The 18,645-nt window shown below is 37.5% G+C and overlaps 1 protein-coding gene across 1 annotated transcript in view; it reads left to right on the forward strand.

The window, feature by feature from the left end:
• Window positions 1-1,269: 1,269 nt before the first annotated feature.
• ADARB2 (adenosine deaminase RNA specific B2 (inactive)) overlaps window positions 1,270-18,645 on the forward strand; it is a gene marked incomplete at both ends in the record, with an annotated part of 478,028 nt that continues 460,652 nt past the window's right edge. Inside the window, one exon of the mRNA XM_083378222.1 lies at window positions 1,270-1,369. Coding sequence (XP_083234348.1) covers window positions 1,270-1,369 — 100 coding nt within the window. The remainder of the gene's footprint in view (window positions 1,370-18,645) is intronic.

Genomic DNA, 18,645 nt, shown 5'->3' on the forward strand with positions numbered 1-18,645 from the left:
AACAATGGTATGGAGACTCAACTTTATTTTATTCCAAATTCTTCCATCCCTCTGGACTAATTCTTCTTTTAAATTGGGGAACATGGAGTCTTATACATCTCTCTCTCTCTCTCTCTCCGGTAAGAACAGTTTCCCACACACACTCTGGGTAAGGGGATCATCACAAAGGAGCACCGGGCCATTCAGTGTTGGATGGATCCTGCATCTTTTCTAAAGCTACAGTTCGGAGTGCGGGGAGATGAATCGCAGAAAGAACTTCCGCAATCGCGTTTGTTCTCTGAGTAAAATCTCCGAACTCAGCCGTTCACATTCTTCCCCGATCTCTCCTTGCCCCCGAAATGAATGAATGAACCTTTATTGTCAAAGTACAACAAAAATGCATCTTATCGGCCCCTGGGATAGCAATTAACCTGCCCCGCCAAATCTGCGGAGAGCGAAATTCCTTTCGATTTCCTTTTCCCGCCGCCGGCGCGGCGTGGCCTCCCTCTGCCTCCCTTCGCTCTCAGGTGCTGGGTAGAGCTGTCAGCCCAAATGGGAGCTGAGTTTGCAAGCTGACAAGGGAGGGATGGAAGGCGGCGGGAGGGAAGGGGGTCTCGGTGGGGGAGGGGGGAGGTCTCCGCTGCTGATGTCACGGGCAGCTTAGAGCTGTGATTGGACCTTATTAGACTTCGGAGTAGCAAATAGGGGTGCTGGTTGCATGGTTGGCTTCAAAGTGGCTGCTGGGGCCAAACAACTATCAAAGGTGCAAAAAAACAGAAGAAAGGAAGGAAGACGAGAAGAAAGAAAGAAAGAAAGAAAGAAAGAAAGAAAGAAAGAAAGAAAGAAAGAAAGAAAGAAAGAAAGAAAGAAAGAAAGAAAGAAAGAAAGAAAGAAAGAAAGAAAGAAAGAAAGAACTCGCGCCGTGCATTGCCAGTCCCGAAGAAAGCAAGTTGTCTGGCGCGCGAGGGCAAAAGCGCTCGGACCGAAGAGAAAGCAGCGTGAAGGAACCCCAGCGGGCATCCTCGGGTGTCCTGATATTCCCTCCCTCCCGCCGCTGCTCTTACTTTTCTCTCCCGGATCTGCGGCGGCGGCGGCGGCGGCGTTGCTCATTCAGAGCATCCGAGCACCAGCAACGCGCGCCCGGCACCGCTGGTGGAAGCAGCCTGGCTCTTCGCGACTGGAAAGCAGCCGGAGCGGCGAGGCAAAAAAGGGAGGGGGCGCTCCGCCCGTCCAGCAGGTCCCGGCCGTGTCGGTGCCCCCCACGCTGCTCTTGTTTACCGGGTGGGAACCATGACCTCGGTGCTGGAGAGCAGCCGATCCTCGGGAGGAGCCGGCGGGCAGCTGAAAGGCAAGTCTAAGCGGCGGCGGAGACGGCGTTCCAAGAGAAAAGGTAAGCTCGGGGTCTTTCTTTGTTTTTTTTCTTTCAATCCCGGCTCTTTCCCGCCCCCTTTTCTCCCCAGCACCCCTCGTCTGACTTCCTTGGGAAGGAGGGTTGCGCTTGCCACGGTCGTCGACACGTTGGAGAAAAGGACGAGGCTCTGGGGCGCCCATCCGATCCTCCTAGGATGTGGCCTCGACTGAGCGGGGAAGAGAGGAAAGAATCAGGCTTCGGAATGTGCTTTTCCCCTTGCAGGGATAGTTAGACAGGCAACATCTGGAACGGGGAGCTTTTAGAATTCCATTGACTGGATAGATGTATCATGAAAGTCTAAATGTGTATCAATAACATCCAAAGGAGAATCACTTCTTCTTCTTCTTCTTCTTCTTCTTCTTCTTCTTCTTCTTCTTCTTCTTCTTCTTCTTCTTCTTCTTCTTCTTCTTCTTCTTCTTCTTCTTCTTCTTCTTCTCCTCCTCCTCCTCCTCCTCCTCCTCCTCCTCCTCCACCTCCACCTCCACCTCCTCCACCTCCTCTGATCTTAGCAAAGGTAAAGTCTATTTATAATGGTGAATGGGAAGAGGTGAAGCATTGGGGGAAAATATCTAGATATTTCTCAGAACTCATCTCCCCTTTAAAAACCAAATAAACCACATTGGTGGAGGAAGCCCCTAATTTTGCTGCAGCTCCACATGAGCATTTTTGTTCCAAGGGGAAAAAGGTAAAATCAAAAGCAAGGGTGTGCAGAATGTAGCCCCATCACATCCTTCAGGTGCACCTTTTAAAGCAGAAAAACATTGCAATTCTGGAAGAGAGGAGGAAGAGAAAGAGGAATCCTATGTTTCTGCTAGTGGGGGGTGGTAGTGATGGTTGTGTATGTGGCATTCAAAGTTAAGCAGCCTTAAAGAGTCCTCCCGTTCTTTTAAGGAGACCAAGATTCTATAAATGATCCTGGAGTAATTTTCCTAATCCAGAATTTAAAAACTAAAAAAATAAAACAAGAGTGGCTTAGATTAGTGAAAGACAGGTTTCCGAGATTTAACACTTTGCACAGGCTGACCTTTTTTCTCCTAAAGATGTGAGACAGTGCCAGTGGGTTGCTAATGCCCTGTCTCCGCAGTTACCATTTTAAGAAGTGATGAAATAGTTGAAATTCAAATAAGGATCACAAGTACAAAATAAGGCAAGACTTCACTTGGTGACACTGAGTTGTGCTGCAAGAGTGCTTAACTAAAACTCTCTTAATCAGAGCAACACATGCCACCTTGTCTGTAGTTGTCATCCCTACAGGAGCCTTTGATAAGTTTCTGTCACATCAGTCACTTTGGGGCTGATTTACTTATTACACGTAGAAGAGAAGATTGAAATGTACCTTCCGTCTTTGGGGAATTAAGTAGTTAGATTGTTAGAGGCCTAAAAATTGTCTGCACAAGTTAACGTTTGATTTGTACTTGTGTCACAATCCACAATATGCATGCCTCAGAATCTCTGGTGGAGATGTAGAAAAGAGTTAATCTGGTTTAACCTGATTGCATCTACGTTGAATATAATATCTTCATTGATTATAAACTTTCCCCTGCAAGTTTTCCAAGAACAAATAAAGAAAAGGGATAAATAAGACAACAATAAGACAACATCATGTATTCCTCTCTCTTTTTTGCTCCATTTACTTAAATGTATGAAAGGAAAAAAAGAAAGAAAGAAAGAAAGAAAGAAAGAAAGAAAGAAAGAAAGAAAGAAAGAAAGAAAGAAAGAAAGAAAGAAAAAGATTCTAGAAGGGTAACAAATGTTCTTATAATATTGGAGGAAAATTGGTGTGAGTTTTAATAATTGATTAGTGTCATTCCTTTCTCTTCCTAAATCTGTTAAAATTACACAGATATGTGAGCTTTTTGTGTCCTCCCAGGATTTTAGACTATACCTGTAATTTTGTCATGCTGAGTTTATATAAATAATATCAGCTTCCTGTGAATTAATGGCATTCAAAATTTATCTTTTGAAATTCTGTATAGAAAATAAATTTATCTTTTGAAATATATTGATTTCAACCAGGATCCTAATGATGAGAGTGCTTTGTGTGAGAATTCCACCAGTTGCTGTTTTTAAGCTGATAAGTTTGGTGGAACAAAAGCTGTGAAGAAAATTAACCAACTTCTTATGGTCTGTTCTGCATTTCTCTAAATATTACCTGAAGGCAAATAAATAAATGAAAGAAAAAAAATTGACAAGAAGGATGTTTTGACAAGACCTACTTCAAGAATAGTGGCATCAACAGCTATAATAGAGAATACCACTTTGTTACAGATTTTAAAAGGATGATATAAACATGCCAATACTTGAAGGAGTCATATATGTATATGTATTTGTGTGTGTGTGTGTGTGTGTGTGTGTGTGTGTGTACTTTCCCCTCTTTTGCAGCCTTCTCAGGTTGATGCTTGCAGTAACTATTCTGAAATTAGTTCAATTCCTGAAAAGCCATAATAAGTATCCATGCATCCCCCCCAAAAAACCCACCTAACATATTCTCACAGCACACATATATCTAAAATAACACCTGATCTTTGAGTTGTTGATATAGTAGTTATATAAAACTAAACATCAGTTTTTAATAATGCCTTGTTCCCAGTTAGGAGGGCGAAACAGAATTAAGATTTTTAAAAATGGTGTATTTAGCAATAGTTTTTAAAATGACAAATAAAACATTGGCTGCAGAAGTGAATTCATTTTTAAAGCACTAAAATGAGATCCCCAAGTTAAATATTGTTGTATATTACATAGTGTTTCCTAACAGCTTTGGGAAATTATACTACAATATTTTTAATGTTCTCTTAGAATATATTTCATTGGTTCAGCATATCCTCTCTGCTCTTAAACTCTTTGTGTATGCTTATTTCTCAATCATCTTGATTCACAATCCATTAAATGGCTGGCAGTTCCTTTCATCAGTTGAACTCTGGTTTTGAATAAGATAGAATAAAATAAAATGCACAGTTAATCTCATTGTTCAATTACAAAATCATATTTAGTATTTATCTATAGGGAAAACAATATTCTCCCCGAAGTGTTTAAATGACAATCTGGTTTACCTTGCCATAAAAGTTGTGGGGGTTTTTCCTAAGCTACAAATCTGGAGGTGAAATTGTTGGCATCCATTTATCAAAATTATCAAAAAAACACAAAACCCCTTGGTGTTGGCATTTCTTTGGATACGATAGATAAAAGTCAAGCTCTAAGTGAAATAACAATAGTCTCCTAATTTTGTGATAAATTTAATGCAAGATTTGTATAGTCCAAATTAATATTCTATTACATTTCTCTGGGGAGCCTAATCCAGTCAGAATTTAGAAATTAAATTCCCCTGATTTCAGTGAGATATAGATACATAGTTGTAACTTTGGTTTTATCCTTCTTTCTATGTTCTATGCATTCCACATTTTAAAAAGTGTTAATATTTCAGAGAATATTACATTTCAAATGTTACTTTATGTCCTTTCCACTTCTATCTGAATTCTAACATTTAAAAGCAATATTTTTGAAAAAGATTTTCAGTGAAGGTATTTCATTTTTTAAAAAAATAGCTGTTACAACTACATGGTTTATTACATGTGTTTTCCAGAAAAGAGAATGAATAGAACATTTCCAGTGATAAATAAATAAATCAGTTTCTCAAAAAATAATTTACAGTAAATTAATGCCAAAATGATATCTATTTTATTGTAGCATTTATGTTAATGTCCATCTGTACATAGGAAAATAGATTTGATGAAGAATTTTACATTTTAGTATGTAATTTGGTTTAATTGTTTTTTAAGCTTATGCTTTTAGTCTTATATTGCTAGATGAAATTTTGCAAAACCAAAACAAAGAAAAGCTTTTAAAATGTACTTTTGCTAGTTCAGCAAGTCAGTTTAGCAGTTAAGCTAATTCATTTATTTGTATGTGAGTTTTGTGAAGTAAGACAACGCAATAAGTCAAATAAACATACAATATGAACTCTTATTATAAGGAAGATAATGGGAGGTTATTGTTGATGTCATAAAAAGACCAAAAGTACAGTAATCCAGCCAAGTGTTTGTTTGTTTATGTGACTAATGAGATTGCAGAATAAAGAAATTTTGTGAAAATTAATAAAATTTGAGAGGTTAAGGATGAGATTTTTGAATCCTCTTGGATTACCACTCTATGTCCCTCCCATACTATCAAAGTAATAAGTGAGCATGTTCCGACTTGATCAGGATTCAAGGATAAATGTATTTTCCCTCAACAGATTGGTGTCATGCTTCAGGATGTTTGTGGCTTATCTTACCCCTTGCCAGCATGAGAGCAAGGATGGGATTTGGAGATAAAATTAAAATGGTTAAAACTTAATCTCCCATCTTATTTTCTTCTCTTCTTCCTCCCTCTGTTCCCTCCTACTTCCTTTCGACCATTATGTCTGATTTCTTGCAATCCGTGGTAATGGCTGCAATTTCAGAAGGCATCAAAGGTGTTCACTGTGATAGCCAAACTTAAATTTAGAATGAGAGAAAAATTGCAGTATTCATAAGTCTGTATCTGCTTGATACAGTAAATCTGGGTCTTTCTGGTAAAAAGTTCCAAATAGACAAAATCAGATTTGTGATGGAGAGCTGCAAACTGAAGTCACGTCAACTGAAAGATGTCCAGGTTTCACGTTAAAATGAAGAATGAAAGAAATTAGATTATTTAATCGATTTTTTTTTGCAGTGTTGCATTTGTTGACTTGTATTTAAAAAATAGAGAGAATTTGATTATTTATTTTTTATTTATTTCTTTGTTTATGATGACTATGTAAAACTTTGATATTTTAAGTATTCATATGCAGGAAATGATAACATACACTTCAGATTTATCATTTTACCTGGATCAGCTGAAATCTCCCCCTCAAAGGGCAGAATTTGCAGGTTGATAGACATGAATGAAGTATTTGGCAGTTGGGCTAAATGACATGTGTGAAATGCTGCATTTTAAAAATGAAGGTTAGTGTGATAATGTTTAATAAAAGATCAAAAACACTTCCGCACACACCCCCATTTGTTTTATACCATCATGCTTTAGGAATTTCAGTTTTTTACTGAAGAAAGAAATAACACCCTACTCCCTTTTTCCCCCTATAAGTTGTTTATTTGGATTTATGTTCTGCACAAAAATGGGTCTGTGTGCCATTGGATCTAGAAAGACGTTATTCTTATTTATCACATTCAACCTTATAACACAAACACCCTCTGCTTCCAACTGAGCATTCATGCTCCATAATACCTTTTACGTCTGCTACTGCACACTGAAATCAGTATTGTTATATTGGTACAGAGGAGAGATCCTGTATATTTGCAAAATTGCTACAGATGACCTAATTCAAAAAACAGGGAAATAATTCGGTCAGATCAAAATATCCTCCCTACAATTATTCAATTATTTATGATACATGAGGAAGTAGAATTTCCTCCCAGCTTGATAACCAATTATTTCTGTAACCTTCCAGGCTGTTTACAAGTTTGGCATGCATGTGAACGATTAGTAATCTAATTTAATCTAAATCCATCATTTCATAAAGTCTGTAATCCTGCATTGTTATGCTTAAGCCTTACGCGTCTTATGAAAGTTGCACGATTCTATGTAAAATCAGTTGCGCTTCTCCCTTTTTTTTTTCCTGATCGCTTCCAGTCTGTTTGCTTTGTTTACAAGATCTTGTGAGAAGCAAATTGCAGTGATGGATGAAATATGCCACTCTGCTAATTTTTCACAGTGGCTCACTAGCATCTTGGTTATTAAGCTGCCAAATAATATGCCTTTAGTATGAATATGTAAGTGAAATAATTGGGCTGTTTAATGTTGTTTGGCATTTTTAATGCCAGTGATTCAAAGATAAGTTATAGGAGGGTTGGTGTGTGGTGTGTGTGTGTGTGTGTGTGTGTGTGTGTGAAATTAATGATGATTAGACATCAAAAATGTAATCGTTTGGTGTGAAGAGCAAAAATTCATCACCTATTCCCAGTGGATAGCTTTAACACGCTGGCTGCCTCAAGCAAAAATAAAGCTGAAGTGTTTAGAAGTAGGAACACTTGAATGAAATCCATGATGGAAATTTAAGGAGATTTGATAATAGGGCAGGAGAGAAGCTTGCTTCTTAAAAAAAGTTATGGTTAGAAAATGTCTACAAATTGCAGATTGCAATTTGGAATTATAACTCAGAAGCTGTGTTGTTGACAAAATGATGAAAAGTCGTAAAACAGGTAAACTGGTGGTAGACTAAGGGACTCACCTTCCTAAGAACAGGAGAACAAAAGAGTGGCCATTGATATTGAAATACAATGATTACATTCTAAAGCTAACCATTTTCAGCATATATAGAAGAAGAAGTGCCCCATTCAATATTAATCAGTGTTAACAGTGTTGAAATATATAGAGTGCCAACGTTCAGGATGCTGTCAGAAAAACTTGTGTTGGACTGAAAGAATATGAAAATAGTATGTGACATATTCTGTACCTCTTCAACATTAGATTATGAGCCCTAATTTGCAGTAGAAAGTACTAAATGAGAATTTTGTCTATCAGTAAACCGGTACCTTTTACACCCAAGCCGATATATAACATCTCTACAGAAAAATGAGTTAGAATGTGGTGCTTCAGTCAGCAAGCATGGCCAAGTTACCATCCAATGGTCTTCATGCTGATGATCCATTGTTCCAAGAAGCATTGCACCCAGTTAATGTGTGAGAGTTGATTTAGCAAGAAAAGTATGGATCTGGACTATTGCACAAATAACAAAATTCACTGTTTTCCAATAAAATTATTAGCAGGGAATGGTAGAAGAGACAAACATGCAATCCTGGTTGGGTTACATGTCCTAAGTTGTAATTCTGGTGTCCTGTTTCAGCATTGTGGTAGATCTGGAGTATCGTATCATTGAAAAAACTTTCCACCCTGTTAACTGGGCATCTGTGCTTGCCAAAAGCTTCCTGTGTATAAGCAGATTATTGTCATTGCTTTCTCCTTTTTGCTTTGTACTTTACTGCCAGATATGGCTGAGTAACCAGGCATAATCAGTATTTCTGATTCAAATCAGTATTCCTGAAACAGAGAGAGATGGCGAGTAACTTGAAATCAAATTAAGTCCATATTCCTGAAACAGAGGAAGATGGTGACATTAGAAATTTCCAAGGAATCAACCATCACCAGGAATATTCTAAATGTCTTAGAGGGTTTTAGATCTATGTTGTTGTTGTTTTGAAAGATAGCAGCTCCTTCCTTCCCGGACAAATTATTTTCAATTTCAGGAACTGATATCCAAAGGAAAAAGTTGTAACCTGGTTGGATTTATTTATTTATTATTAAACTTGCATGCTGCCCAGATCCCAGCCGTTCTGTCGCTGGCTGGGTGCATATAAGCTGAATGGCATGTATAAAGTTTTATTGTTTATTTATTTGGTTAGATCCCCTACCTGATATTTAATATTTAATCAGCTCCAAAATGGTTTGTGTTTAACCATTGACTTTTTACTCTCATCTTGTTCTGCTTTCCATAGTAATGGGTCAAGTGATGGTGGTAGAAGAAAACAAGAGGCAAAATATAATCGCTGTCTCTCATGCTAGAGCAGCTATTCCTTCCGATCTTTTCCCAAAATTCTCAGTCCCCAAAGCAGTTGATACTCTAGTCAAGAACTGTAGCTCTATAAGATGTAAACATCCCAGCAGCAAACATGCTTGATGTCTGTGAAGTTTTGATAGCATCTCCTCCTTTTTTCTATAAGGGCAATATCAGAATCATAACCTATTTTTTAAACTTGTTTGGTCAATGAAGTTGGTAAATTCTAACAATCTAACTCTGCAAAAATGTTTGGAGATCTCAAAAGATGTAAAGCCAGTCTGTTGGTTACACAGAAGTAGGTTTCAAACTCTGGAATCTTTCAGGATCTTCCAGAAGATAAAGTTTTATCAGTTAAAAAAATCTATGTATTTATGCTGATATTTACATACCATCCTCCTTCAAAGAATTATGCGTAAATTACAATTCAAGAAAATAATGCAAAAACAAACACAGTGTAAATCATCACCACAAAAAACTCTAAAATCAAAGCTGCCTAGGTCCTCCGGCCATGCCAAAAAGTCATTTAAATTAAATGGTTTTAACTGCAATTATTTATTTGTTTGTGTGTTTCTTTGTATCCTGCATTTATTATTTTTATAAATAACTCAAGGCGGTGAACATACCTCTCACACCCTTCCTAATTGGTAGTAAAATTCTTGTATTTCCACCCTCCAATAAAATACTAACCTTGCATTATGAAAGAATTTGAAGCTGATAAGTGATGGAGAAAAAAATCAGTATCTCTGCCAAACAAAATGCTAGTTTGATGTTTAGATTCACTTCAGTTACTTGCCCCTTATATGGTAAGACAAGCTATACATAGAAATGATACCAGCATATTAAAGATTGAATTATTGAATAATAATTTTGGCATAAGCATGTACTTTTGGGCATGGAAAATATAGTTAAGGACAATATCTATCAAAAACTGAAATTGCATTAAGGCAACAGCTAGCTGAAGAAATGGAGACAGCAGAAGTATCAAGATAATGGACTCTTGGCAAGGGATGGGCTACACCTCACAAAAAACAGGGGACAATGCACTTGGAAAAAGACTGACCCAACTCATCAGGAGGACTTTTAACTAAAAGTGTGGGGGGGGAGCAATCTCTAGAATCTTTAGAGCCCAAAACCAATCACAAATCCCAAGAAAACAAATCAAACAATGAGGTAGGCAGTGATGAAAAAAAGAAAAACTCAAACAACAATCAGGCGATACAGGAAGCATACCCATGGACAGGCATAAAAGTCTTAAATGTTTATATACAAATGCTCAAAGCGAACTAGAAGCAATAATACAGAAGGGAGGGTATGACATAGTTGGCATTACAGAAGCCTGGTGGGACAAAACCCATGAAAGTAATGGACTGGTAGATGGATACAAATTGTTCAAAAGAAACAGGTCTACAAAAAGAGGAGGGGGAGTTGCACTATATGTAAAAGAACACTACATATCTGCAGGAATGCACATGAAAAAGTGACATTACCATAGGTGTATATTACAGGCCACCCAAACAATCAGAAGAAATAGATGAACTCTTTGCTAACCAGTTAACAAATGTAGGAAGCATACCACAGTAGTAATGGGAGATTTCAGCTATCCAGATATCTACTGGGAGACAAATTCTGCAGTAAGTGGGAGATCAAACAGATTCCTAACTAACCTAGCCGACAACTTTGTCACCCAAAAGGTAGTGGAGGGAACTAGACATAAAGGTATACTGGACTTAATCCTTACAAATAGAGAAGAAGTGATAGACGGAATTGAAATTGCTGGAACCTTGAATGAAAGTGACCATGTCATACTGGGATTTAATATAATGCAAACACTAGCAATAGAAAAGAATCCAACCAGTGACTTAAACTTCAAAAGAGTCGACTTTAATAAACTCAGAGAAAACCAGGGAAAGATCCCATGGATCCTAAAGGGGAAAACAACCCAAGAAGTATGGGAAATGCTGAAAAATGTAATCACAAAAGCCCAGACCAGCAAGAGCTGGCAGATGTTATCTCAGAACCATTGCACCACATCTTTCATAAATCCTGGAACACCAGTGAAGTACCTGAGGATTGGGAAAGGGCTGATGTGGTCCACATCTTCAAGAAAGAAAGGAAAAAAACAGACCCAGGAAACTACAGACCAATCAGTTTAACATCAATACCTGGGAAGATCCTAGAAAAGATAATCAAAAAAGAGATCTGTGAACAACTAGAAGCAAACCAAGTTATAACTAGTAGCCACCATGGGTTTGTTAAAAACAGATCATGCCAAACCAATCTTATTTCATTCTTTGATAAAGTGACTAAACTAATAGACCAGTGAAATACTGTGGACATAGTATACTTTGATTTCAGTAAGGCATTTGACAAAGTAGACCACAACCTACTCCTTGATAAACTAGAAAAAGGGTGGAATAGACAACATCATCACCAGATGGATCTGTAGATGGCTGGCAAACCAAGCTCAATGACTAGTCCCCAAAGGCACTACATCCACATGGATACAAGTAAGCAGTGGGGTACCACAAGGTTCTGTCTTAGGCCCAGTTCTCTTCAATATCTTCATAAGTGACTTAGATGAGGGAATTGAAGGGGAACTCATCAAATTTACAGATGACACCAAATTGACAGGAGTAGCCAACACACCAGAAGACAAATTCAGGATCCAATAAGATCTTGACAAACTTGAACAATGGGCCCTATTCAACAATATGAGTTTCAATGTGGAGAAAAGCAGTCTCATTTAGGCAGGAAAAACCAAAGGTACAAATACAGATTGTAACTGGCTTAAAAGTAGTAACTGTGAGAGAGACCCTAGAGTTCTAGTGGATGATCACTTGACTATGAGCCAGCAGTGTGCAGCAGCAACCAAAAACCTAATACAATCCTGGGTTATATAATCAGAGGCATAGAATCAAGATCATGTGAAGTATTATTACCACTTTATAAAACTCAATAAGACCACACCTGTAATACTGCAGCCAATTTTGGACATCCTATCATAAAATACAGTAGATGTTGAGAGTTTGGAAAAAAATTCAGAGAAGAGCAACTAAGATGATCAAAGGCCTGGAGACCAAAACATACAAAGAAAGGCTGCAGTATTTGGGTTTGGCTAAAGAAAAGAAGAAATAGGGGAGACATGATAGCAGTATTCCAGTATTTGAGGGGCTGCCACAAGGAAGAGGGGGACTGTTGTTCACCAGAGCACCAGAGGGAACGATGAGAAACAATGGTTGGAAACTGATCAAAGAGAGAAGCAACCTGGAATTAAGGAGAAACTTCCTGACAGTGAGGACAATGAACCAGTGGAACAGCTTAACTCCAGAAATTGTGGGCGCTCCATCACTGGAGATTTTTAAGAAGAGATTAGATATTCACTTGTCTGAGATGGTATAGGTTCTCCTGCTTGAGCAGGGGGCTGGACTAGAAGACCTCCAAGGTCCCTTCCAGCTCCTATTCTATTCTATTCTATTCTATTCTATTCTATTCTATTCTATTCTATTCTATTCTATTCTATTCTATTCTATTCTATTCTATTCTATTCTATTCTATTCTACAATCTGTTTTTTCTATTCTATTCTATTCTATTCTATTCTATTCTATTCTATTCTATTCTATTCTATTCTATTCTATTCTATTCTATTCTATTCTATTTCATGACCTTCAACAGTACTGTTGAAGGATGGAGGTGTTCTCTCTTCTTCTTATTCCTCTGCTAGACATCCCCATTCTTAAATACATGGATGAATGGAAGCCTGAAGACAGAAGAGGGAGTGAAAACATTAAGAGCTTGTATCATTAAACAATGCAGACAGTAATTAGATGACACCTTAACACTTGCTGTTTACATCTTCAAGTTGAAAGGGTAAAGCGGGAATAGATTTCCCTAATGTCATTGACAGAAGATCTTCCTTCAGCTACAAAGCAGACATATTGATTAATCCGTGCCATACCATTTATTTATGCTAAGCATCTGATGTTTGTTTCTGCAATCTGGCCTTTCAAAATCATGATAATATTTGAAAAATTGGCATCAGCCACATGGGTTTTTTTGAAGCCACACACTACCCAGGTGACTTAGCTTGCTTTGCTGTCTACAATATGTGGGGCAAACATTGCATATTCAGGGATGACAGATAATAGTCTTTAAAAAAAATGTGATAATAATGATTTGTTCCAAAGGGTCAGTTGCAATTTACGGCCAAAGATGATCAATCTGTTCGCATTTTTATTGTGTTGATTCTGTCTTTAAATTGTTATAGGAAAACAAAGAAAGTGCAATTTGGAATTTTTACATGAATGTGCTATACTCTTTTTATTTTAATTGTTTATTCTCCCTCTACAGGTAGTGCTTGGTTTACAATCATTCATTTGCTGACGGTTCAAAGTTACAATGGCAGGGGGAAAAAAGTCTTATGATTGGTCCTCACAAACATCACAGCATACCCCACAGTCATGTGATCAGAATTTGAGTGCTTGACAATTAGGATGTATTTACAATGGTTTCAATGTCTTGGGGCCATGTTAAAATTGCCAGCCAGTTTCCAACAAGAATAGTCAATAGGGGTAGGCAGATTGGTTTAAATGACTATATGATTCACTTAAAAACTGCAGTGATTCATTTAACAACTATGGTAAAAAAAGATTGTAAAATTGGTTACAACTCATTTAACAATCATTTTGCTTAACAATGGAAATTCTGGTCTTAGTTGTGATCATAAGTCAAGGGCTTTCTATAGATCTTGGAGTTGAAGAGTGCATTGCAAGTAGAAAATATGTACAAAGTAGAAGAAAACTTAGGCATGTCAAAAGAATGGTTAACACATTTATAATTGGGTCTTAGGGTATGTCTCCCTCATCCCCACTTTCTACCCCATGTAATTTATCTTCTCTTAAAGTAACAAATGCAAAGGTGTGAATGACAGCTATAAAAGCCATAGTTCTTTTAAAATGTTTTGGGGCATTTTGCTTCTGATCCGCTTAATAATTGAAGTTCTCCAGCTGAGTTAGAAAAGAATGCGTTGAGTTTGAGGGATATTGATTGTGATGATAAATTCTTCTGCCTGCATATGTAATACAAAGAGGATATCTCTCTTCACTGATAGAGATAAGGAGCAGGTAACCTTTTAGATATATTAGATTCCAGCTAATATCAATCCCATCTTGCTTGACCAGGAATCGAGTGTCAAGAGAATTCTTAAGTTAACAACAAGCTATATTGTCCCCTAAGTTGTAATAAGGAAGCTAATGTAACATAAGTCTCATATGGAGTATAAATTCACTAGGTGGCCATAGTGAGCTGCTGTTTGGCTGGCCTACTGCCCCATAGCCTGCCTATATGGTAGGATGATATTAAATTATTGGATCTGTATTAGGCCTATCAATCTACCGTAATAAGTCTATGATTTTTATAAAGCCTGTTATGATTCATATAGATCCCACTTTCCTTATCCTAAATAAGAATTTGAAAGCCTTCCCCCCCCCACCAGGTGTGGGATTCAAAGGAGGCAGAAATAATAGCTTCCCCTCATTACCTATCTTCTAGAACAGTCTCTCCTCACAGATATGGGTGCTACTTTCTCTGATGGACTTTAGGAAGGCAGTAAAGATGGAACTTTTAAAGTTAAATTGTAAGAACTCCTATATGAGTTATGGAGCCTGGGATTTTTCACTGACCATAATCACCATCTGTAATAATATTTTGTAGTACAGAAACATATAAAAATGTAAATAAATAACTGTGGGGAATATACTTTAAATATATTTCAAGCTTTCCTCAATAAATATTTAGGTAGTAGCATTAACTGGATATACTTATCACAAGGAAATGTTTTCCGGTCTATAGTGACCTAATGTTCTTTCTGTATTATTACCACCTTTGGTGTGTAAGAGAGGGGGGGAGGAGGAGGGGGGGGACGGAAGGTGTGTGTGTGTGAGAGAGAAATGTCCATGGCACAATGATGATCAGAAGTTCTTTTAGTGCTTCAAAATAAAATAGAAAAGATTGTGACATTGGTCTGAGAAGAAAATATAATGGACGATTTTGGAGGCTTGATTTGATGCAAGAATTGTAGTTTTATTATCAGTTTCTTCAGCAGATAAAGTGGACAAGCAGAGTATTTATCATAGAAAGAGAGCAAGACAGTTTTCAGCCCGTACGTTTCAGACATTTGTAATGAATTTTGTCTTCTTCATATCCCTCCAGTTTTCCTCAGTGAAATATTCTGTGAAACTTGAAAGACAGATGGATATCATTTTGCCTGCTGTGTAAAATAAATGAAAACGCACAAGAGGTCTAGACCTTTACTTAGGATAAATTAGGCTTAGATAAATAGAACAATGAAATCTTATCTGTAGGGGAGCCTGGTTTAATAATGCTCAGTTCAGCCGAAATAAACAGAATATTTCCATGTGCAAAAGACTATGCTAGGCTACCACAGAGGAAACATAACACCTGAAGATCTTTACATTCTTCTCTTTCACATATCAGTCGTGTACAATAGAGATTTTAGCTGTCATCATCAGAAGATGTACATGTTGTTTCCACACCGTTCAGGTTGAAGAAAGGCAAAAGTTCAGGACAGGTCAGAAATGCTGATCTGGATCTGCGTGGTTCTTCAAGTGGAGAAACAGACATTCCTTTATTGTTGAATGACATCCAGGCCATCCTCAACCACAACTAGGATCAGAATTTCCATTGCTAAGCAAGGAGATTGTTAAGTGAGCCATGCAATTTTTTATTTTTTGCATAGCTGTCAAACAAATCAGTGAGGTTGTTGAGTGAATCATGTGGTCATTAAGTGATTCTGGCTTCCCCCGTTGACATTGTTTGTCAGAAACCAGCTGGAAAGGTCCCAATCAGTGATCACATGACCCTGGGACATTGCAAGATAGAGATGAGTTACCCCAACTTGGCAAGCCTTGTGTGCAAGCTGATTTGCTTAATAATGAGAAATAAGCACATTGCAGGAGAGAAATTATTTTGCTTCATTTGTTTAGACCCACCATCTCCCAAAGCTTTGTAGAATGCTGACTGAAGGGCATGTAGAAAAGGCTCAGCAGAAACTGCCTGAATCTATTGTGGTTTTTGTCTTTACAAAATATATGCTGAAAATATAAAAGGACTGGAGAAACTACTATCTTCCCAGTAGGTAGTCTATTAAAACAAAGTCCTGCAACCTTCTTACCACCACCACCATGAGACAAAAAAAGATGCATAATTCATGTTCTATATTTTTTTCTGCCTCAAAATTATACTTCAGTGACTGGCCTGATCCTTGCTTCTCTTAAACAGTCTTCTCTGTTCAGAAATATTGCACGAATTTCGGTTTGGACAAATGTTCACTATAGTTTGCTAAATCTGTGGGGAGAAAAGAGGTGAAATACAATTAGTATTTCACATTATGGTTCTAAAGTCTTCTGTATTGCATAAAAAGGTATGTGGAAGTTGGTTAAGTACAATTATGTGCTAAAGTCAGCTTGTGTCGGTTCAAAAGAACCGATTGCTAAATTTTTCTGGAATTTTGCAAGCTGGTTGAGAGCAGAGCTGAGACATGTGTTTGGTGAACTGATCAGCTGTTTAACAGCACAATGATGGCAGACAGTCTGTTGCATAACATTTACCAGCACATCACTGCCAAAGAGGAAAATTTAGTAGTCTGCAGGCAATTGTAACATTTAGGACATGTCAAGAGATGTTGAACATTAGTTGCACAAAGAATGAGCTTCCCATACTCTTTATCTATAGTTATTTCATTCTATCTAAAGTTTAGATTCAAAGATGTATGTTAAGGCCAAATTGTTCCAAGGCAATGCATCTTTCCAGGAATAATGATATTAAAACAGGAACCAAAGTGGGGGGGTTTTCAGTTCCCAAGACTTAGAGTTAAATTAAATTGCTTAGGCTGATATTTTGAATTATACAAGTAGAAAAGTCCAATGCAATTTTACATGACTTTATGGGTAAGAAACTAAAGAATAGTGAAGATGAAACAAGTAAGATTCCAACTTGAAATTAATTAAGCACATCCTTAAAATCTTACATAGAGGAAAGAAATAAAGTTAGACCTGACTCCAAGAGTACGTGAACATAATCATGTAGTTTTCTTGGCAGCAGCATATCCTATCTTCCAGGATTTAATTTTGTTGTTCCCAGCTTTGTCTACAAACCTGTATTTTCCTGGTAGTTCATTATCCAAAAACTAACTGCAGATCAAAACCTGATTAGCATTTTGAAATCATCATCCGGTCATCTAGGTGCTCTTGATGAAGAGTTTTATGGGGCAAAATCTATAGGTCTTGGTGAACTGGAAAATTACTTTCCTAAATAGTATAAAGCTATCCTCTTTTTTTGCCTGTGATGCTTCTGAAATATTTTTATACTGTCACTTTTCTGTAGTTGAATTCTATTTTTCAGAAGGATTCAGATGTATAGATGTAGAATTTCTTCTTTGGCTTAAAAGTAATCCTTGCTTAGCATTAAAAGAGCCTTGGTGGAGCAGTGGGCTAATGCCTCCTTAAGTAACACCAGCTGCCTGCAATTAGTGCAGGTTCGCATCCCACCAGGCTCAAGGTTGACTCAGCCTTCCATCCTTCCGAGGTAGGTAAAATGAGGACCCAGATTGTTGGGGGCAATTAAGCTGACTTTGTAATAATGCCGCTTGGGGGTGTGTGTGTGAAAGCCCTAATAAGCAGGCATATACATAGAATGAAGGCTACTGCTAAGCTTGTAAGCCACCCTGAGTCTTTGGAGAAGGGCGGGATATAAATGGAATTAAAAAAAAAATCTGGTCATTTAGTGACTGTTCAAAATTATAACTGGCTCCCCATAAGCTAGTTATAATCTGATTTTGAAGCTCTAATGGACACACACACAAACACACACACACAGTCACATGATCATATTTCGGGTGCCTGGCAACTGTCTCACATTTATGTCCATTTACAACTTCCTGCAGTCATATAACTGCAATTTTTGGCCTTTTTTGCCATATTGTGGTGTTTACTTCTAGTTTTCATCAAAAGACATCCATTGGATAAAATGAATTCATTTAAGGATCACAGCATTTTCTTTATGAATGTTAATAAATTTGTTTAACAATAAATAAATCCTGCAAAAAAAGTTAATAAAATCAGGATTGGTCACATGGGGATCCACTTAACAATTGCAAAGGCTTTTGACCAAAATTCCAAGCTCAATTACTGTCATAAGTTGAGGACTATCTATATTGCATGTCCAAACAACCCAGGATCATATTATGAGACACTCTGGATTAGGGGTGTCAAACTGGCGGCCTGCAGGTCGGATGCGTCTCACATAGGCCATGCCCACCCTGGTTCCACAAAGGCAAAAAATGATACAATACATCACAATATGTCACATGATGCGATTGAGTTTGACTCCCGTGCTCTAGATTATGTGATCATCAATTAATTACAAGACTGAACACAAGGTGAAATCTCCAGTTCTTGTGGCTATCTATTTTTAACATCTGAAATATATAGAGAACATAAATATCATGGAATACTCTTCAGTATGGAGATATATTTCTCTTCTAGTATTCTGTAAAAAGACAGTCTTTGAATCAACCCATGAAGTTTGTTTTTAAGAGGAACTTAGTAATCTAATTTTATCTATCTTTGCAAATATGCTTGCCCATCACAAAATCCATTATTTGAAATT

Source organism: Vipera ursinii, assembly GCF_947247035.1.
Source record: "Vipera ursinii genome assembly, chromosome: Z".
NCBI classification, from domain to species: Eukaryota; Metazoa; Chordata; class Lepidosauria; order Squamata; family Viperidae; genus Vipera; species Vipera ursinii.